A 22,493-nucleotide genomic window follows, 5' to 3' on the forward strand; every position below is an offset into this window, starting at 1 on the left:
GACAGAAAAAGATGTATTAAGTCGTCTGCGATATTTCATCACCTTGACAAAGGCAAGAGAGTTCCCTCCAGGATATGCTCCATTAAAATTTTGCATTCTAGCTTCAAATGCGTCATACTATGGGGCTTCCATCTCTTTCTTTGAAAGAATATTCTGGGTGTGAAAGAGTAGAATTTTAATCAACTTCCCCAATGAACAATTTCACAAATAGATGGAACAGCAATGCTCTCTAACAGATCTTTTGCAGTCCAGGGTAAAGGATCTCTACATATGTAACCTGACAACAAAAGGGCAAAAAACTCTTTTTAACATTTTATATTTCTTGAGACTCAAAACAAGTGCACTGTTGATCTTTAGACAGCTCAACATGAAGGAAGCCAACATCTAGAATATAAGATGTCAAAGTACATGCTGAAATCACTTACTGAAATGTATTAATGTAAAAACCTGTGTAAAGTAAGGCCTGGTCTACACTATGGGGTTAGGTCAAATTTAGCCGCTTAGGTCGATTTTAAAATCAATACGTCCACACAATCAACTCCGTTCTGTCGACTTAAAGAGCTCTTAAAATCGACTTCTGTACTCCTCACTGCCGAGGGGAGTAGCACTAAAATCAACCTTGCTGGGTTGAATTTGGGGTACTGTGGACGCAAAAAAATGCTACTGGCCTCCGGGATCTATCCCAGAGTGCTCCAATGTGACTGCTCTGGACAGCACTTTGAACTCCGATACACTAGCCAGATACATAGGAAAAGCTCCGGGAACTTCTGAATTTAATTTCCTGTTTGGTCAGCGTGGCGAATTCAGCAGCACAGATGACCATGCAGTCCCCCCAGAATTGTAGAGCGTAGAATGTTTCCTCTCAATCTCTCACATGGCATGAGCAGGCCAGCTCCCAAAAACAAAGATTTGGCAGATTCAGTATAAAGCTTTTTGTAAACAATCAGCACAGAACAGAGGAATAAAGCAATAAAGAAGTTATAAGTAAGGCTACGATTTAGTCATGGAGGTCACAGAAGTCATGGAATCTGTGACTTCCAGAGACCTCCGTGACTTCAGCCTGCAGTGGTAGGGAGCTGCAGGGTCCCCTGCCACCCATGAGGGCAGGGAGATGCGGGGTACCCCCGCCACTTCTGGGGCCTCTGGAGCTCCAAGCTGCTTCAGGCGGTGGGAGACCCTGGAGCTCCCAGCTCCTGCAGGTGGCAGGGAACCCCACAGCGCCTGACTGCTGCTGGCAGTGAGGAAACCTCTGAGCTCCAGGATGCCACGGGCCTGCAGAGCTGCAGGGGAATCCTGCAGCTCCCAGCCGCCACGGCTTGCAGGGGACTCACGGAGCTGTGGACCACAGGGGTACCCCGCAGCCCCCAGATGCTGCAGGCAATGGGGGCCCTGCAGCTCCCAGCCCTGGATGGCAAGGGACCCTGGAGCTCTGACACCCAACTCATGATGGGGGCCTCTGGAGTTCCTAGTCACCGTGCAGCTGCCCTGCTGCAGGCGGTGTGGAGACCTGCAAATTCCCATTTTGTCTCAGATATTTTTATTAAAAGTTGGGTACAGGTCACGGCTTCTGTGAATTTTTCTTTATTGCCTGTGACCTGTCTGTGGCTTTTACTAAAAATATCTGTGACAAAAATCTTAGCCTTAATGATAAGTAATAGCTGGAGAAATAAGTTTAAGTATTTTGGTATTTTCCCCCATTCTCTTTGACTGTTGTCTATTTAAGATTGTAAATTCTCAGATGATGTGCTTCAGGCATGTTACCTAAGACAGAATCACCACCTTATAGTGTGACGCTGGCAGACCAGGAGCCAGCTCACGTTAAAGCCCATAAGCCTCACTGAACATTGACAAATGCATAGCTGGAAACCAGTCTGACTCACCTGTGTGTTAGTACTGTTAAAACAGGTTTTAGATTTATAGAGAAGTGTTTAATGCTTGGAATTTATTAAATGCTTGTGAGTTGCTGCATGCATTAATCTTACTTATAATATCAGTATCCCATGTCATAAAGTACTATGTAACTTTGCTTTGTAACTATAAAAGTGCTTGCTATGAAACTAGAAATCTTCAGAGTCAGGATAAAAGCATTACCAAGTGTGAAATAGAAATTTTCCATTAGAGATATCATCTCCTGTCCAACAAAAGAAGGCCTATAGACACCAGATGAACCATTGTGGAACATCAATTGACAAAATACTTTATAAATTGCTCCCCCATACCCATTAAAAAGGGACATGCACAGACCCTCGCCCCATCATCATTTGAACTCTGGGGGAAGCAAATAAAAATCCCTGACCTGAATGATCTATATCACTATACTGCTTGGAATTTGGAGAGGGCAGTATTTCTAAGCATAAGAAAGGGATCCCCAAGCTGCTTAGCATGGGTTAGCCCTAAAGGACATAAAGGGCTTGAACATTACAGCAGCTTCTATTACTTTTGGAAACCTATGACTGTAACTCATTTGTGTGTGTGTATGTTTACCTGCTTTAACCTTGTAAATAACTCTTTTCTTTTTCCTAATAAACCTTTAGTAAATTTAACATAGGATTGGCTACAACCATTGTCTTTGGTGAGATCTAAGGTACAATTGACCTGGAGTAAGTGACTGGTCCTTTGGTCTGGTAGTAACCTGAATACTGTTGTGATTTTTGGTGTAAGGGACCATCTACCACAAAAGCAGGCTTGCCTGGGTAGCAAGATAAACTGAAGTGCCCAAGGAGACTGTCTGTGATTCCATGTTAAGGTTGTTATAGTGCTTGAGGAGTTCACACTAAATACTTGGCTGGTGACATCTAATTATAGAACACACAACCAGTTTCAGGTTTGTGCCCTGGTTTGTAACAGTCTGCCTTGAGATTGGCACCCACGTTGGTGAGCCACTCCAGAAAGCCTGACATCCAGACAGAGCTATTTTGACACCATTTGTTAGGAAGACAGAAAAGCCTATGAATCACAAACCCTAGAACACAGCAAAGCCTTTGTATTATCCAGAGACAAACATGGAGTTATGTACAAGAGGGGTGTACTTTTGTGTATCCCTTAGAGTTTCACATTGTGTCACACAGCAAACACTAAATCCAAATCCCATTATGACATTTGGGACAGGAATCTATGTCAGTTTACTAACATAATCTAGAGAAGAACAGCCAAATGATTAGGGTGTTAGCATGGAACTTCAGTGATCTCAGTTTAATTCCCTTCTTTTGTCACAGGCTTCCTGTGTGACCTTAGATAAGATACTTAATCTCACTGTGGCTCAATTCCCCACCCCTAAAATGGGGATAATACTACTTTTCTAGCACACAGGGATGTTGTGAGGGTAAACACATTAAAGACTCTGAGGATATTGTGGTAATGGGGGCCATTTAAGTACCTAAGATATATAAATAACATTGGGGTAAAGATGCTACTGCAGTACCTGTCTTCATTTCCTACCCAAGAGTCCTGAGGCCAGAACAATAGCACCAGAGTTATTATTCTCTTCTCTATTCCTTTGAGGTCAGGAAGTCCTAGCTGGTAGAAAAGCACTGGAGCTACCTTAATTCTATTGCTGGTATTGGATAGTCAAATATCCTAGTACTCTAAGACTCAACCAAAAATATTTTAAAAGGATGAGTACAGCTGATGTTCATTCTCTCAGGCACACTGATTATCTGATCTGCCTCCTTACATGTGATTAAAAATAAACATCATGTAATATTAGAGAGACTAGGTGGATTAGGTAATATCTTTCATTTGACCAACTTCTGTTCATGAGAGAGACAAGCTTGTCTCTCTAACATCCTGCAATCAACACGGCTTACAACTCCACTACATATCATGTAACGTTACATTTCTATTGAGTAGAACAGCAAACCTTAAACTGACTCTTTCCATTCTATTTTATATGTCTAAACGAAATACAGTGAATACTGGTTACCATAGTAACGACAGAATTGAGGAAACTTAGTTTCAGTATAATTGCTCCATATGTTTGTACAAATCACATCTCTTACTCTGAGCATTAAAACTGAAGAGCGCTTTTGACCTCAATTTTTAAAAAAGAAATAATGGTGAAACACAAAGAAAAAACACATTGCAATAGTTTATATACCTGGCAGACGATACATTGTTATCTTTCATTGATATATTGTTTTATATTACTGTATAATTCTTGTAACATGCCCCATTCAATTATTTTTCTATTTGTTTATTGTAAGCAAGCCAAAGTCTGATAAAGTTACAATTTCAACATAATAAACTATGAGAGCGAGGCCTATTGTGTTTCTTTTCATTTAATTTGGATGAGGTTTATTTTGGATGCTGGATAACTTGTTTATTTAGATTTAAGTAATAGTGAAAAAGATGACAAAAGCTCTAGGCTTCCGGACACTCACCTAATCTTACAACAGCATAATTTACCCAGCAGCATAAAAAACAAGCATCCAGCAGGAACGAATTAACTCAACTCAACCAGCCAGTGAATCAGCTACACCAAACCTCTTTTCCACCCCCCACCCCCACATCATCTCCTGGAACATGCCATAAATCTTCTCCAAAACCCAATATTAAATGAATGGTAGAATATTGAGATTTTTATAGCTGTGGTCTAATGCTGGACTTCATTCAACTATACTGCTTTATTTGCTAAACATTTTTAGGTCATTTTTGTTGCTGCAGAGATCCTAGTGGCCCTTTGGCATCTCCCATCAATTATAAGTTATGTTATAACAACGATGGCCATGATATCAAAACAAACAAAAAAGCAATTTACTGCTATGTCTAAATATTAAAGCAACTTTGGTCCTGTATAAAAAGGACCCCAACTCAGTGAATAGTGTTATATACCTTTGGTGGTTCTATCAATGTTGATTACATGAAAATACATAGTGCTCAGCTTCTCACCATCTAAGCAAGTATAATGATTTCCTAATGGTTTTGGGAATAGGGTAGTAGCAGGCTGGCATCCCTATAGAGCAGTGGTTCCCAAACTTGTTCTGCTGCTTGTGCGGGGAAAGCCCCTGGTTGGCCGGGCCGGTTTGTTTATCTGCCGCGTTCACAGGCTTGGCCGATCACGGCTCCCACTGGCTGTGGTTCGCTGCTCCAGGCCAATGGGAGCTGCTGGAAGCGGCAGCCAGTACGTCCCTCAGCCCGCACCACTTCAGCAGCTCCCATTGGCCTGGCGCAGTGAACCACGGCCACTGGGAGCCACTAACGGCCGAACCTTTGGACACGGCAGGTAAACAAACTGGCCCGGCCCGCCAGGGGCTTTCCCTGCACAAGCAGCAGAACAAGTTTGGGAACCACTGCTATAGAGAATTAAGGTTCTGGTGCATTACCCAATTCTATCGACACTGTTTTGTCACATTAATCATAAGTAAGGCTAAGATTTTTCAGGGATATTTTTAGTAAAAGTTAGGAACAGGTCATGGCTTCTGTGAATTTTTCTGATTTGCCCTTGACCTGTCCATGACTTTTACTAAAAATATCCCTGACAAAAGCTTCCTCCCCGAGGGCTCCTGCTGAGGCTCAGGGTGACCCAGTTGGGGCTTCCACCCTAGGGCTCCTTCTGAGGGTGAGGCACCCATTTTTCCAGGGGGGGCCCAGATTGGCCAGGAGGTAGGGGCCCTGCCTTAATCTGTCACTGGCCTGGACTAGCAGCTAAGAGTCCCCGGCTGGGGTGCTCCTAGCAGCATGGGGAAGATCCTACCCACTTTCATCTCCCGGAACCGCCTCTAACTCCAGGAAGCTTGGAGGCTGCTGCCTAGGCAGCACAGAAGTGAGGGTGGCAATGTTGGGACCAGTCCCTACAACAACTTTGCAATCCCCTCCCCCCACAATCCCATTTTGGATCCTGGACCCCCAGGGTTACACCACCATGAAATTTCAGATGTCAACATCCAAAATCAGGAAACTGACCAATTTTACAATCCTCTGGCGGTGAAATTGACCAGAATGGACCTTGAATTTGATAGGACCCTAGTGATATATCCTGGCTCCACTGAAGTCAGTGGCCAAACTCCCAGGATTTAATTCATTGTGACTTACAAAATACATATACTTTACATTTTATAACTCTATATCAACCAACATCACCCTAGAAAACCCAATAAATCAGCAATAAACTGTGTACCACAAGACTGAAAACAACTAAGCTTTAATTTTAATCTTCCAATTTTTTCATATTAAACACTTTGACAATGTTTTCAGCTGTAATTTTAGGTGTTATTTAAAGAGTATGTGTGGTGTTATACTTTGCTAAAAGTAGTTCCTAGCCACAACTGGCCTAATTGTGGTGTGCTGAAAGGCTAAAATCCTCCTAATATGATTGTCCTTCAAAAGTGAATGAAGGACAATCTTCACAGACCTATTTATTCTATGAAGCAAGATTTCATTTTAAGGCACTGATCTTGCAAACACTTTGGCCTTGTCTACACTACAAGACTATTTCGAATCTACTTAAGTCGAATTTGTGGATTCGACCTTATGAAGTCGAATTTGTGTATCCACAGTAAAGACACTAATTCGAATTTCTGAGTCCACATTAACAGGGCCGGCATCGACTTTCGAAGCGGTGCACTGTGGGAAGCTATCCCACAGTTCCCGCAGTCCCCGCTGCCCATTGGAATGCTGGGTAGAGCTCCCAATGCCTGGTGGGGGAAAAAATGTGTCAAGGGTGGTTTTGGGTAACTGTCGTCATTCAACCGTCAATCACGCCCTCCCTCCCTGAAAGCGCCGGCGGGAAATCTGTTCGCGCACTTTTCTGGTCGGTTACAGCGCGGACGCCACAGCACTGCGAGCATGGAGCCGGCTGCGATCATCGCTGCACTTATGGCCGTTGTCAACTCCTCGCACCTTATCGTCCACCTCTTGCACAGTCAGCTGCTGAGAAATCGGGCGAGGAGGCTCCGGCAGCGCGGTGAGGAGAGTGGCGCAGACCTCTCAGAAAGCAGGGTACGCCGCGCAGTGGAGATCATGGTGGCAATGGGTCAAGTTCATGGTGTGGAACGGCGATTCTGGGCCCGGGAAACAAGCACGGACTGGTGGGACCGCATAGTGCCGCAGGTCTGGGATGAAACAGAGTGGCTGCGAAACTTCAGGATGCATAAGGGCACTTTCCTTGAACTCTGTGACTTGCTGGCCCCTGCCCTGAAGCGCCAGGACACACGGATGCGAGCAGCCCTGAGTGTGCAGAAGCGAGTGGGCATAGCCCTCTGGAAACTTGCCACGCCAGACAGCTACCGGTCAGTAGCGAACCACTTTGGCGTGGGCAAATCTACCATGGGGGTTGCTGTGATTCAAGTAGCCCACGCAATCGTTGAGCAACTGCTCTCAAAGGTAGTGACTCTCGGAAACGTCCAGGTCGCCATAGATGGCTTCGCCGCGATGGGATTCCCAAACTGCGGTGGGGCTATAGATGGGACTCACATCCCTATCCTGGCACCAGCCCACCAGGCCAGCCAGTATATTAACCGAAAGGGCTACTTTTCAATGGTGCTGCAAGCACTGGTGGACCATAGGGGACGTTTTACCAACATCTTCGTCGGGTGGGCGGGCAAGGGTCATGACGCGCGTGTGTTCAGGAACTCTGGTCTGTTTAGACGCCTCCAGGCAGGAACTTTCTTCCCGGACCACAAAATAACGGTTGGGGATGTGCAGATGCCTACAGTGATCCTCGGGGACCCAGCCTACCCGCTAATGCCCTGGCTCATGAAGCCCTATACAGGCGCCTTGGACAGTGAGAAGGAACTCTTCAACTACCGGCTGAGCAAGTGCAGAATGGTGGTGGAGTGTGCTTTCGGACGTCTTAAGGGGAGGTGGCGGAGCTTACTGACTCGCTCGGACATCAGTGAAAAGAATATCCCCGTAGTTATTGCTGCTTGCTGTGTGCTCCACAATGTCTGTGAGAGCAAGGGCGAGACCTTTTTGGCCGGATGGGAGGTTGAGGCAAATCGCCTGGCTGCTGTTTACGCTCAGCCAGACACCCGTGCCGAAAGAATATCCCAGCAGGAAGCGCTGTGTATCCGGGAGGCTTTGAAAGCAAGTTTCCTCGGAGAGCAGGGTAACCTATGACTCTCCACTTGATTTTAAGAGAAGCTGATCCTGGGCCTGTGTCTCTATGTGTTGAGTGAGATCTGCGGTTTCATACCCCGTTCTCCAAGTTTCCCCCACTTCCCAAACACGTTTTAAAACAAATTAAACGGAACAGTTATTGTTAATAAATCTTTCTTTTACTTTGCATTTCTGTTCAGGGTTTGAAACATGGACGCATACTGTGCTGGGTACGGTGTGCACTGATGTACAGACCGCTTGTACAATACAGGACAGACAGCCTCCTGCTCCTACATAGGTCTCTGGGGTGGGGGACGGTTTCAAGTGGTTGTGCATGTAGGGGTGGGTTTGCAGGAAGGGGCGAGTGGTGCCGTCTTTGGATAGGGATTTGGATGCAGGCTCTGGGCTGTGGGTTTGGGCATAGGAAGGGGTGAGGGGTGTGGGGGAAGGGTGAGTATCTGTCCGTGGATGAGGGCTCTTCTTGGGGCTCAGGGCAGCGGAGAGGATCGCGCCTATGGTGGAAGTGCATGGTAAGGGCAGCATGCCTTAACATTAGGGGGTGGCAGGCGCTAGGACCGTGGACAAGCGTACACATCACAGAATGACCCGGGGCAGCATACACCACACAGAGTGACCCTGGTGACTACTGACTGCAGTCTGTGTGTGATCCTGCCCCCGATAGTCTGTACCCTGCTAATGTAGGCTATCCCGTGCAATTATAAATCCCCTGCCCCCCCCCATACACACAGTCTTCTGACACGAAAGACGTGACGGAAAGAGTGAACAACAGCAAACAGCTTTTATTAATCTACTACATAGTGGGGTGATGAAACTTGGATTTGGGACTGGGTGATCCTGTAAGGGAAGCGCTTCTACACAGTTATAGCGTCAGAGGTGTGTGGTACATTAGCGCTCAGCTGTGGTGCAGTGACAGTTCTCACGGCCCCTACCGCCCCTCCGTCTTGTAATTTTCGGTGAGGGGGGGACAGGACTTCTTGGCATTGGAGGGTGGTTGCAGATACAGTGCAGGGGGCTCTCTCCTCCTGCCTGCGGTCCTGCAGAACATCAACAAGGCGCCGGAGCGTGTCCGTTTGCTCCCTCATTAGCCCAAGCAGCGTTTGAGTCGCCTGCTGGTCTTCCTGCCGCCACCTGTCCTCCCGTTCGCTGTGTGAGCGCTGCTGCTGAGAGAGGGTCTCCCTCCACTGGCTCTGCTGGGCCGCCTCAGCTCTGGAGCAGGCCATCAGTTCCGCGAATATCTCGTCCCGAGTCTTTTTCTTTCGCCGCCTAATCTGAGCCAGCCTCTGCGAGGGAGATGCCGGGGCAGTCCGGGAAAGAGCAGAAGCTGTGTGATGGGAAACAGTAAGTGATTTCCTTGAACAGATACATGTTTGCGAACAGTGAACACAGTGTAGTCAGTTTCTCTGAACAAGACCATACAGGGCACCAAGTTCCACGAGATCTCAGGACAAGTTCGAGATTTCGGAATACGCTGTCATTGGCGGCGCCATTGCACAGGAGAGCGGACAAGCGGGGAGAGACAGCTGAATCCGTCTTGCAGACAGTCCTGGTAAGCCTTAAAGTAGATAATGCTTATCAGTTAGTGGATAGCTGTGCTCTCCTGCTAAAGGCAATCTGGAAAGCAGAAAGGCTGAGCCTTTTCCAGCCCCTCCCGCCAGTGCATGGGAAAGATCAATGTATGCTTGTTCTCTGTGGCCTCCAGCACGTGGCTGTTAAGCTAGGGTCGTTGTTATGCAACCTAATTTTAAACCATTAACAGTAGTAACAATACACTAATTGCCCTACTTAGATGCAGCCTGTCCAGAACGACATCACCCTGAGGCGAGTCACTCGGAGTCAGAGAGAGCGGATGCTAAGGGAAGCCCTGCACAGACCAGGACCATATGCAGCAATGCTGGTGGAGGCGATGATTCCTCTCTACATTAGGATGTCCTGGCGCGGAAGAGTGTGCTTCCACGGAGCACCCAATAAGGCACCTCTCCCCAGGAACCTCCTGCGGAGGCTTTTCGAGCAGCTTTCTGAGAGCTTTGTTGAACTGTCCCAAGAGGATTATTGTTCTATCCCTATATGTGTGGACCTACTTTTTATATAGTTTGACATTTAAAATTTTTTATATAGTATTTCTATTTTTTCTATACCTGTTTTTTAAAAAATAAATGTTTCCATGTTTATAGCACTTACCGCCTGATCCTTCCCCTGATTCTGAGTCCGGGTTAACGGCCGGGGAGGGTTGGTAGGGGATCTCTGTGAGGGTGATGAAGAGATCCTGGCTGTCAGGGCAAGCGGTATTGTGTTCGCTGTCGCCTGCGCCGTCCTCCACAAACCCTTCCTCATCTTCCCCATCGGCGAACATCGCCGAGGAACTGTCCAGGTACACTATGCCATCCTCAGAGTCCACGGTCACTGGTGGGGCAGTGGTGGCAGACCCACCGAGAATGGCATGCAGTGCCTCGTAGAAGCGGCATGTCTGGGGCTGTGCTCCGGAGCGTCCGTTTGCCGCTCTGACTTTTTGGTAACCTTGTCTCAGTTCCTTGACTTTCACGCGGCACTGCATCGCATCCCGGCTGTATCCTTTGTCTATCATGGCTTTGGAGACCTTCTCGAAGGTCTTTGCATTCCGCTTGTTGGAGCGCAGCTCCGAGAGCACAGACTCCTCACCCCACACAGTGATCAGATCCATGACTTCCCGGTCAGTCCATGCTGGGGACCTCTTTCTATTCTTGGATTGCCCGGACTCCTCTGCTGGAGAGCTCTGCATCGTTGCAGGTGCTGCGGAGCTCGCCCCGATGTCCAACCAGGACGTCAGATTCAAAGTGCCCAGACAGGAAAAGGAATTCAAATTTTCCCGGGTCGTTTCCTGTGTGGCTGGTCAGAGCATCCAAGCTCGGACTGCTGTCCAGAGCGTCAACAGAGTGGTGCAGTGTGGGATAGCTCCCGGAGCTACTAAGTTCGATTAGCATCCACACCTAGCCTAATTCGAGCTAGCCATGTCGAATTTAGCGCTACTCCACCTGTCGGGGTGGAGTACCAAATTCGAACTAAAGAGCCCTCTAGTTCGAATTAAATGGCTTCCTGGTGTGGACGGTTGACCGGTTAGTTCGAATTAACGCTGCTAAATTCAACTTAAAGTCCTAGTGTAGACCAGGCCTTAATAACTTGCTTAACTTTAAATATGGGAGTAGTCTCATTAAACAAATAAGTCATCCCATTGAACTTTAAGTTAGCAACTGCACAAATCTTTGCAGGATTTAGGTCTAAAAAAATATGTTTGTTGTTCAGACAAAAACAGTTCTTTTCAAGAATATTATAGTTTAAATAGAATCCTTGTTTCCCTTTTATGAAGATACCAGTATTGTTTTCTAGTTCTGAATGAAGCGTGATTATTTCAGAATGATATGTACCATAATATAATACTGTTATAAATAAACAAATCAATAAAAAAATCAATATTTTAAATACAGATCCATCTCTATTTTAATTTCCCATTTTAATTTTATTTTGTATTTTAAAACTTCTGTGTGGTTTGAAAGAATAGGCACAACTTTTTAGAGAAGCATATCTTATTTTTACATGTGTTATAGTTACTTAAATTGAGTTTAGCTGCAAAAATTACAAAAATTAAATGAGATAAAAGTTTGGCAGGAACACAAGTTATTTTAAAAACAAAAAAGAAACAGATCACACTACTAAATAGTATGAAGTTGTATCTCTGTGTGTTATACTAAGTTTAATTGAACATCCTTTGCCAAAGACCACATCAAGTGTTGAGTAACTATAAACATATTTCTGACTCCAGCTGAACATGAATATTTTGTAGCAGTGTTCAGATCTTGGAAACTAATTATTTCCTGATGCTGTGTGAAATTGTTACATTAGAAAATAATTAATAGAAGAATAATTTTTTTAAACAAAATATTAAATTATGATACTGGCTTTTGCATCATGATCCGCAGCAAGGTAGAGAGTAACTCATACTGTTCAGTACAACTAATGTAGGAGCACAGTATTATTTGACTGCCACTAAATTATACTCTTAGAGCAGGGGTGGGCAAACTATGGTCCGCGGGCCAGATCGGCCCCGTCAGGGCTTTCAATCCGGCCTGCGGGATTGCCAGCCCCGTGGCACAGCGGGGCTAAGGCAGGCTCCCTGCCTGCCCTGACCCCGCGCCACTGCTGGAAGTGGCCAGCACCACATCCCTGTGGCCCCTGGGGGAGGGAAGGGGCAGAGGACTCTGCATGCTGCACTTGCCTGCAGGCACCACCCCCTGCAGCTCCCGTTGGCCGGCAATGGGGAACCGCGGCCAATGGGAGCTTCGGGGGAGGTACCCACTGGCAAGGGCAGCGCACGGAGCCCTCTGCTGACCCCCCTCAGGGACGTGGTGCCGCCCACATCCAGGAAGCCTGCCTTAGCCCTACTGTGCACCGCTGCCACCGCAGACCCACTCAAGGTAAGCAGCGCCAGGCCAGACCCCGCACCCCAAAACCCTCCTTCACCCTGCACCCCTCCTGCACCCCACCCCCTTGCCCTGAGCCCCTCCTGCATCCCGCTCCCCCTCCCACATCCCGCACTGCCTCCCACACCCCAACCCCTGCCCCAGCCCTACATTCATGGCCCTGCATGCAATTTCCCCACCCAGATGTGACCCTCAGGCCAAAAAGTTTGCCCACCCCTGTCTTAGAGGATAGAGGAGCAAGGTGGATGAGATAATATTTTTTATTGAACCAACTTCTGTTGGTGAGAGAGACAAGCTTTCAAGCCACACTGAGGTCTACTTCAGATCTAGGAAAGGTACTCCAAGCCTCACAGCTAAATGCAGAGTTATGGTAGCACATATTTTAAGGACCATTCAAGGCAACTACACTGCTTACTCTTACAGGATGGAAGCTTAAAACAGGGCCTTGAAGGCGGGGAGGGAGAAAAGGATTAAAACAGGGAAGATACTGATTATTTCCTCCACTATCTCAATAATGACTGGAGCAGCTGAAGGCAACAAGCTAACACTTCCTTCTCTTTCCCACATAAAGCCCCCTCCCAAAAAAACAACACAGGCACACGCGCGCACACCACCTCCCCCCTAGTTACAGCATAAAATGCAGCAAGAAGAAATGTTGGTTTTACTGTGTTTGTGCTCCACAGCTCAATAATTCAAATTAAATAACTATTTTCAACCGTATTCAAATAAAAGCACTTTGGATAGTTTATTGAAAATATCCCAAAAGTTTTATTTGATGAATTTAAAACATACCATTGTGAATGCAGGAAAAGGAGACTGTTTTTAAATTGTTAGGTTTACAGGGTTCTACATAACTGTACTTATATTGAACACTATTGGATTCTTGGTACTATACAAAAAAACAGTCAATGCCACAAGGAGCCTATATACAGTACTAAAACAAACAAAGACAACACAGTTCAGACATACAATAAAAAGAGTTCAGTATTTAGGCCTGGTGTGCACACCATTTTTGTATTGCTATAACTATGTCGGTTAGGGGGTTGATTTTTTTTAAAACAATATAGTTATCCAGGTATAATACTCAATCTCCTTCCTGTGAGTCAATAGCTATAACAGTAAAAAACACCTTTGTATACTGGTATAAATACCAGTATAATAACAATGCTTTAATTATATCAATATAGTTAAAGTGGTAGACAAACCACCTTGGAAGTAACATTTTGTGCAGACAAGCCCTTTGGTATGGTGAGCTTAAAAGAGGCATATTGTTATCGATACTCGATATTAATTGTTTCTTGCTCATATTTCTTAAGGCAGAAGGTCTAGAAATCTAGAAATTTTATGTAAAATTATGCAATACCCAAACTTGGTGCATATGCTTTTTTCCAATGAACAAAACTGTTTCTATTTTCTATTCCTATCCCTAAGCACTATATGATAGACAAACTATAAAAGTCAATAAAATAATTTATTATGACATTTAAGTCACTTTAAATCCTAGTACAATTGGATATTAAATACAAACTGAATTTAAATGTTTGGGTTTACGATTGTCAAAAATATACTTTTACAAATTTTATCTAGTATGAAAGACCCCAAACTCCAGAAACTACTTAAGGCAGATGAATCCAGATACCAAAATAAGAGAGGGAAGTACTCTGTCCCACCCAAAACAAGAAAAATGTTACACGGTCTACAGGACCCCCAGGCAACAGGAGCCTCGGGGCTTCCAATTCCTTCAAGGGGAGACATTCACACACTGACTCTTTTTCTGGGAGGCTATTTCAGACCTGCCTACCCAGGTCTGTGATGAGAGATTGAGATCAAAGTCCATCCCCAAGCAGTACTCTGCCACTGCTGCCAGTCATGCCCTGTTCCTCCTCTCCCACTTAACTCCGCTTTGAAAGCCCCCCTGTGCACAAGGTGTAAGAGACACTTTACTTCAAACCTAATAGTCTCTATGTGCATTTTTTTCTGACCAAAAATAGGGATCATAGAATCATAGGACTGGAAGGGACTTCCAGCCCAGGGGAACGAAGGGATACATAGCTGGGACAGAGCAGTGGGATGAGTGCAGAGTCTGATCCAAAGAAGGGGTGCAGGTGCAGCAAAGTGGAGTAGAAGCAGTGGGGCAGATGCAGTGCTGGGGGATGGGAGCAGAGGGGGAGGATGGGGAGTTCAAACCTGGCAGGAGAAGCAGTGGGATGGGTGCAGTGCTGGGGGTGGGGGGCCGAGGAGCAGCAGAGCCTCGCTAGGGAAGGGGGGTTGCATGCAGAGCCAGGGGTAGGAGCAATGTCAGGTACAGCGCTGAGGGGTAGGAGGGAGGAGGCGGTGCAGAGCTGGGACACAGCAATGGGGCAGGGGTGCCAGGCGGAGGCAGTGCAGGCGGGGAAGAAGCGGAGCCTGCCTGGGCCAGAGGGGGCGACGCGAGAGACCGGGAAGTCACCTCCCAGCCCAGCCAAGTCCTCCGCGCGGAGGCCAGAGGCTAGTCACGGGGTGCTGCCCCGACCCGAGCCGCTTGAGGCCCGCGGCCGCCAGTCACCTGCGCCCGAGGCCCCGTCTCTGCTCAGGGATCCGCCCGGCCCCGCTACTCACGTGCTGAGTCCGCCCAGCGGCAAGGCAGAGCAGGGCCGGGCCCCGCCCGCTCCCGGGCCGCGGACGAGTCCTGCCCGCCCTGTGGCGGTTGCGGGCGTTGCATTCTCCTCTCGGAGTTCGTTAGTGCCGTCTCCAGGCAACGGCAGCCCCCCGCGCGAGCGCGGGCAGCCAGGGAGCGTCTGCAAATCCGCCCTGCCTGCCAGGAGGTGACCCCCTCCGCGCCGGGGGCGGCCCAGCCCCATGTCCCTGAGCGCTGACCCGCGGGGAGCGGGGTCATTGGCTGCACAGCGCCGAGCCTCCCTTCCTCCGCCGAGCGGGACAGTTGTTGTCATCCCATTCCCAGCCCTACTGGGCTCGGGAGGGGCCCCGGGCACTGTCCCCATGCTGGCGCCCGTCACTGCCTGTCCAGCTTGCTGGGCTACCCCTGCCCTGGGGTGGCTGCGTGATGTTGCCGGCCAAGGCGGGAGGGCCAACATGAGGAACTAGGGCCCCAAATTTCTCTCCACCAACCTGCACCCGCTAGGGTTGCCAACATTCTAATCGCAGGCTCTGGGATGGGGCTGGGGATGAGGGGTTTGGGATGCAGGAGGAAGCAGAGGATTAGGGTGTGGGGGGATGGGGGCTCCAGGACAGAGTTTAGGTGCAGGAGGGGACTCTGGGCTGGGGCAGGAGGTTGGGGTGCAGGATCCCACTGGTGCTTACTGTGGCTTTTAGGAAGCGGCTGCCAGGCACTGCCCCTGCAGTTCCCATTGGTTGTGATTCCCAGCTAATGGGAGCTGCGGAGCTGGCGTTGGGGGCAGCACACGGAGCTTCCCTGGCCACCAATGCCCCAGGGAACACAGGGACCTGGTGGCCACTTCCAGGACCCATGCGGTGCATGAAGAGACTTTGGCAAACCAGTAAAGTGCTTGAAACCACTATGGCTTATTGTTAAAGACCGCCTAGTCAGCAAGCTGTTAAAAGCAAGTCTCAGCTTGACCAAGGCAGGAGGGGAGGGGGATTTAGGGTGCCACCAAAAGGGCAGCTTGACCCCGCGTCCTTCCTGATAAGAATTGGGTTAAAATTTGCTGATACATGCATTGTCAAAGACTAGGCTATGCCCCAGGAATGTCTATTGAGGTCTCAAGGCTGCAAGTTCTGGAAAAACCCACGCCTGGTTAATAATAAGAAGGAACCTCTTGCTTGAAACTGCTTACTTAACAAGGTTTCTTTAATTACTAATGTATAGCAACTGATTCCAACTGATGCATTGGCCCCATATAGCCATTTTTCTATGGAAAGTTTACATTCCTTTATGTTAGTAACCTCTAATGTATAAATAAAAAGGGGGAAAAGCTTGAGACAGGTGGGACTCATTTCAGGACTGGCCTCTCTCTCTGGATGCATCTTGTGTTCCCCAGCGGCAGACGGGCTGCCGCTGTATTACTCGAAAGCCACACTTAGCTTTGGTAATTATCAAGGGTTGGGGGTGTTTTACTAACTTGTTGCGGACGTGTGTAAGTACTTGAGACTAAGTAAAGTTTAGCTTTAAGTGAAAGCACTCTTGTGTTGTCCTGTTTGTGCCGGCCATCTATCTGTCGGATGGCCGTGTCTCCCTTGATTTATTTCCTGACACCTCCTCACACAGAGTATAGTTACCAAGAGCTTTGGGTTGAAAGAACCCCGGGTAACAGCAGGGGCAGGCACAGAGCCTGCCTGAGCCCTGGGCCCCCACTGCGCCGCCAACCGGACTTTTAACGGCCCGGTCAGCAGTGCCAACTGGAGCCGCCAGGGGCCCTTTTCGACCAGGCATTCCGGTCAAAAACTGGATGCCTGGCAACCCTAGCACCAGCCTAAGCATCAGGACTCCAGAGTTCTCTTCCTAGCTCTGCCACTGATCTCTGGGGCTCTCAGGTTTTTCAACTGGGGATAATGATACTGACCCATCTTTGTAAGGCACTTAGAATTCCAGGGCTGTAAAGCACTATACTGTGCAAGTACTAAATACTGTTATTTTACATCTCTCTGTCCAGCATTTGACACACACACTTTGTATCACCTGCTTGTCACTCTGCATGTTTGTTTCCCTCCCTTGCCTGCTGTGCTGCCAATGCACAGCCTTTCCAAATAGCAGAGTGTGTCTAAAACTTGGTGCTCCAGGAAAAGAAAGATTAATGTTATCTTTACCATATTGAAACAGAATTGATTTTAAATAGGCACAGTAATACTGCCACCGCAAGTGATCAAAAGATCATGAGTCCCCCTCCCACCCCTGCAATTCAATAGATTGATTTAAAAATCATGAGATTTAAAAAATAATGTATTTTGAGTCCTTTTTATTTGCCCTCTGGTTCTTCAGCCTTTAGGGTTTGTGGTTTCAAGCTTTTTTTTGCCACAACTATGAGGCTAGAAATCTGCTTTTAAAAGAAAAAGAAAAAAAAGCTGAGTGTCTTGGGTACTCACATGACTCCTGAAGCTGCAACTTTTAAGAAAATGTGAAATATTGTGAGACTTAGAATAAAACTGTGAGAGTTGGTAACACTGGCAAATCAACTTACAAATAATTTAGGCAACTTCATTTCCTTGCCTATGCTGTTTATAACACTTTATATTGTTAAACATGATCTATCCTGGTTTTTAGAGGTAGTGAAGGGGATTTCTAAAAGTGCTAAATACTGGTTCAACTCTGCTCCCACTAAAGCTTTTTTTTGATTAACTTAAATTTTGGTTGATAAAGATGGATGTAATATCCTCAACCTTCTAGCGCATCAGGCAGGTGGGTGTAACGTGCTCCCCAGCCCTGCAGCACCTGGTGGGCAGCGCGCGCTCCCCAGCCCTGGAGCACGAGGTAGACAGTGGCATCCCCAGCCCTGGAGCACTGGGCGGCACGGCCCCAGCCACCCCAAGTCCCAGCCACCCTAGCTCCAGAGTCCAGCCCCAGCAGGCTTCCCGGAACTTGGAGCAGCCTTCCTGGGCTGGGGCCAACTAGAGGCAAGCAGGAGGGAGTCTCGGGGGCAGGGCCACACAAAGCTGTTTGAGGAGGCACAGCTTTCCCCAGCCTATTATACATGCCGCCCATGGAGAGGTCACTGATACAGAGCATTATGGATGGCCTGGTAAACTGGGCACAAGCAAACAATATGTATTTAAATATAATCAGATGTAAAATTATACATCTATGAACAAAGAATATAGACCATACTTACACGTGGGGGGACTCCATCTTGGGAAGCAGTGACTCTGGAAAGGACTTGGGGGTTGAGATGCTACTCCCCATATTCTTCATAAAATATTATGATATGAATATGGCATATCTAAGATATATTTTATGCAAGATGGGTCATGTGAGATATCATTGGAAAGGTTATGATTTACTGAATATGATTATCCTATTGGTATGCATGTATCATTTCTGTATCTGAAGTTAAGAATATGGACTATGTATCAATTACAAAAGTGTTTGCACCTGGGGAATGCCCACCAGACAAAATGCAATCAGTCTGGCTGGTTAGTCAATGGGCCATCAGGTAGAACAATAGGACTTTGTAATCTCCCACCTTCCTGAGTAGCTTCCTGGGATGCTGCTTTGACACTGCAGTGTCATGTGATCATATCACCTAGTATTGGACCCTATCTTGGCCTACTAGTATTTTTCCACTAATAGGGGGTGGGGACCAAACTGGGAAACAAAGGATTCCCGCCATATGAAAATCCAATTTAAGGCAGGGAAGCGAATTAATCTAGGTCAGTTCTTCACTGAATCCCTGCTCAAGATGACTGCTGAAAACACCTAAGACTGATCTGGGGAAGAAAGGACTGGACCCAGGCTAGAAGGTGTCTGGCCTGTGAAAGGAATATCTGGAGTTCTAAGCTGCAAGCAAGAGCAGTTTGTCTTCAAGAAACTCTACAACCTACTTAAAACAACACTTAGGGTGAGAAATTATTACTTGTAGCCAGTTTCTTTAGTGTATTAAGTTTAGTTTGTGTGTTTGCTTCATTTGCTCAGTAATCTGCTTTGATCTGTTTGCTGTCCCTTATAATCACTGAAAATCTATCCTTTGTAGTTAATAAACTTGTTTTGTTTTCTCTTAACTAGCTTGTGCAATTCATGGGGGGGTGGGTGCAAAAAGCTGTGCGTACCATTCTCCAAGTTGAGGGAGGGAACAAATTTCATAAGCTTACCCTGTACAATTTTCTGTGCAGTGCAAGACAAGACAATTTTGGGTTTACACTCCAGAGGGAGCGTGCACTTGAGTGCTGGGCAATTACCGAGCTGAGTCTTCCTACATAGAGCTGATCTCAGTGTCTGTGTGTTTCTGCAACTGGGTGTGGCCCTACCTGCGTGTGTGCTGGAGGAGGCTTGAGGGCCTGGCTCAGCAGGGCAGCGTAAGGGAACCCAGACTGGTGGAACCAGCAGGCTCAGTGGTACCCCAGTACATCAGATGGCACCCCAAAGGAGCGGAAGGTAACCCATCACTGTGGGTCATGATGGATAATCAGCTGAACATGAGCTCTCAGTGGGGCACTGCAGCCAAAAGAGCTAATGTGATGCTTGGATGTATAAACAGGAATATTGAGAGTATGAATAGGGATGTTATACTGGGGGGGGGGGGTGTTACACACTTGGTATCTTGTGTAGGTGAGCTTATTGCACACACCTGGGGCTCCTTGGATCCCTCCATTTTCCCACTTCCCTTATAAGCTTCCTTTGTGCCACCCTTCCATCCCCTTCTATTTCAGGTACTCCCTTGAGGTCCCTCCATTCCTATCCAGCCAGGGGTTCAGAATGTCCCCCATTCTTCCTCCCCATACCAAAGCTGCCTATTCTCCACCCCTCTGCGCCCTCCCCACCACCACTTGCCAGAGGCTGTGTGCCCATCCTTCTCCCAATCTCCTCATTCAAGGGTGCCCCCATTCACCCCCCCAAGACAAGACCTCTTTGTGTGCCTCTATTGCCCTTTTTCCCTCCATGCCCACCCCTTCTTGAACTGTGGACACCAGAACTGAACACAGTATTCCAGAACCAGTCACACCAGTGCCAAATGCAGAGATTAAATAACCTCTCTCTTCCTACGTGAGATTCCCCTGTTTATGCATCTAAGGATCACAGTAGCCCTTTTGGCCACAGCGTTGCACTGGGAGTTTATGTTCAGCTGATTATCCATCACGACCCCCAAATCTTTTTCTGAGTCACTGCTTCCCAGAATAGAGTCCCCCATCCTGTAAGTAGGGCCTACAGTCTTTGTTCCTAGATGTGAACATTTACATTTAGCCATATTAAAATGCATAGTGTTTGCTTTCACCCAGTTTACCAGCCAATCCAGATCGCTCTGTATCAGTGACCTGTCCTCTTCATTATTCACCGCTCCTCCAATTTTTGTGTCATCCGCAAACTTTATCAGTGATTATTTTCTTTCTGGTCATTGAAAAAAAAAGTTAAACAGCGTAGGTCAAGGACTAATCCCGATGGGACCCCACCAGAAACAAACCTTTGGTTTTGTGGAACCTTGTTTTTTCAACATTTAAATTTTGGTTTACATTAGAATTGACATTCGCCTTTGACTTCTGAGGTGCTGTGCATAAAACATGGGTCCCTGGTCCTGTAAAGCTCCCCATGGTGGATCTTTGCAGTCATACAGAGATTTAAGTCAATGGAGCTCTGCACAGGTGCAGAAGACCATTTACACATGTCCAGTTGCAGGATCATGCCCATAGTTATATGATCCCTGTATCAAATTGTGATGAAATTAAAAGTGGCTATGCCTACATTATTTAGTTTTCAAAGCATTGAGTTTCTATATTTCTTAAATTCTACATGCACCTCTTAAGTTAGGCCAAAGCTACATGATTGTGACTTCCAACAGAGCCCCAGTTGCATGACACTCTTTGCAATAACTGTTATATCTTCTATTTAATTACCTGTAAAACTTGCTGCTAATAAAACATAAAATATTACTATAAATTATAGTCTGAATTACAATTAAAAACACTACTAAGAATAATCTACATATTTAGCTGTCAATTTTCAAATTTAATTGTCTTCAAACCAAAGTCAAACATATGGGATTAGGGTTGCCAGGCATGCATTTTTCAACCAGAATGCCCAGTCAAAAAGGGACCCTTGTGGCTCCAGTCAGCACTGCTGACCGGCCTTCTAAAAGTCTGGTCAGTGGTGCAGCAGGGCTAAGGCAGGCTCACTGCCTGCCCTGGTTCCGCGCGGCTCCTGGAAGCATCCAGCACATCCAGCTCCTAGGCGCAGGGGTCAGGGGGCTCCGCGCGCTGTCCCCGCCCCGAGTGCTGGCTCCACAGCTCCCATTGGCTGGGAACCATCTGAGGTAAGCCCCAAACCCCCTCCCGCGCCCCAACACCCTGCTCCAGCCCTGAGCCCCCTCCCACACTCTGAAACCCTCAACCCAGAGCCCTGTCCTGCACCCTGGGCCCCTCATCCTCAGCCCCACCCCAGAGCCCACACCCCCAGCTGGAGCCCTCACCCCTTCCCACACCCCAACCCCCTGCCCCAGGCCTGTGAAAGTGAGTGAGGGTGGGGGTTAGGGAAGAGCAAGCGGAAAGAGGTGTGGCTTTGGGGAAGGGGTGGGGCCTTTGGGAAAGGGCAGGGCAAGGTTGTTTGATTTTTATGCAATTAGAAAGTTGGCAACCCTATATGGGATAAATGCCTACAATGTCCAAGTTTTAAAAGTTAGCCATTTTCCTTCTGAGTTCAACAGATCAAACATAAACAAATGTGTTGGTCTAGTCCAGTGGTTCTCAAACTAGGGCCGCCACTTGTTCCAGGAAAGCCCCTGGCAGGCCGGGCCAGTTTGTTTACCTGCCACATCCGCAGGTTCGTCCAATCACGGCTCCCACTGGCCGTGGTTCGCCGCTCCAGGCCAGTGGGGGCTGCAGGAAGCGGCGCAGGCCAAGGGATGTGCTGGCTGCCCTTCCTGCAGCCCCCATTGGCCTGGACCGGTGAACTGCAGCCAGTTGGAGCCACGATCGGCCGAACCTGCCGACATGGCAGGTAAACAAACCGGCCTGGCCTGCCAGGGGCTTTCCCAGAACAAGCGGTGGCCCTAGTTTGAGAACCACTGGTCTAGTCTAAGAAGCTAAACAGCTAAAACAAATCCAATTAAATACTGCAAAATAAATTAAACTTTAAACATTTACTCCTACACTGACAGTTTATATGCCATGTTTCACCCCAGAGTTAATTTTTTTATGACCAACTTGCAAACCCCCAAAGGGAGAATTTATAGTAGAAGTAAGTCACTGTTTCAGGATGTTGGACAGCAGCTGTCAAGGCTTTTCTCACATTATTTCCATTTATAATCTAGAGGCTGGAAATAAGTGTCACTTGATTGTTAATATGCCATGTCATTTGTCTTACTTTTTTTTTATTATATCATTTCAGTA

The 22,493-nt window shown here is 47.2% G+C and overlaps 1 protein-coding gene across 20 annotated transcripts in view; it reads right to left on the reverse strand.

Moving 5' to 3' along the window:
- The window catches only part of CCDC178 (coiled-coil domain containing 178), a 350,640-nt gene extending 335,422 nt beyond the window's left edge, over positions 1-15,218 (reverse strand). For 19 of the 20 annotated variants that reach the window (XM_039524821.1, XM_039524816.1, XM_039524819.1 and 16 more), the window contains exon 1: positions 15,105-15,218. In XM_039524821.1, coding sequence (XP_039380755.1) covers positions 15,105-15,207 — 103 coding nt within the window. In that variant the 5' untranslated portion in view covers positions 15,208-15,218. Of the gene's footprint in view, positions 1-15,051 lie in introns of all 20 variants that reach the window. The other variant, XM_039524818.1, reaches the window with a different exon arrangement.
- Between the last annotated feature and the right edge of the window lie 7,275 nt (positions 15,219-22,493).

Source organism: Mauremys reevesii, linkage group 2 (genome assembly GCF_016161935.1).
Source record: "Mauremys reevesii isolate NIE-2019 linkage group 2, ASM1616193v1, whole genome shotgun sequence".
NCBI lineage: Eukaryota > Metazoa > Chordata > Testudines > Geoemydidae > Mauremys > Mauremys reevesii.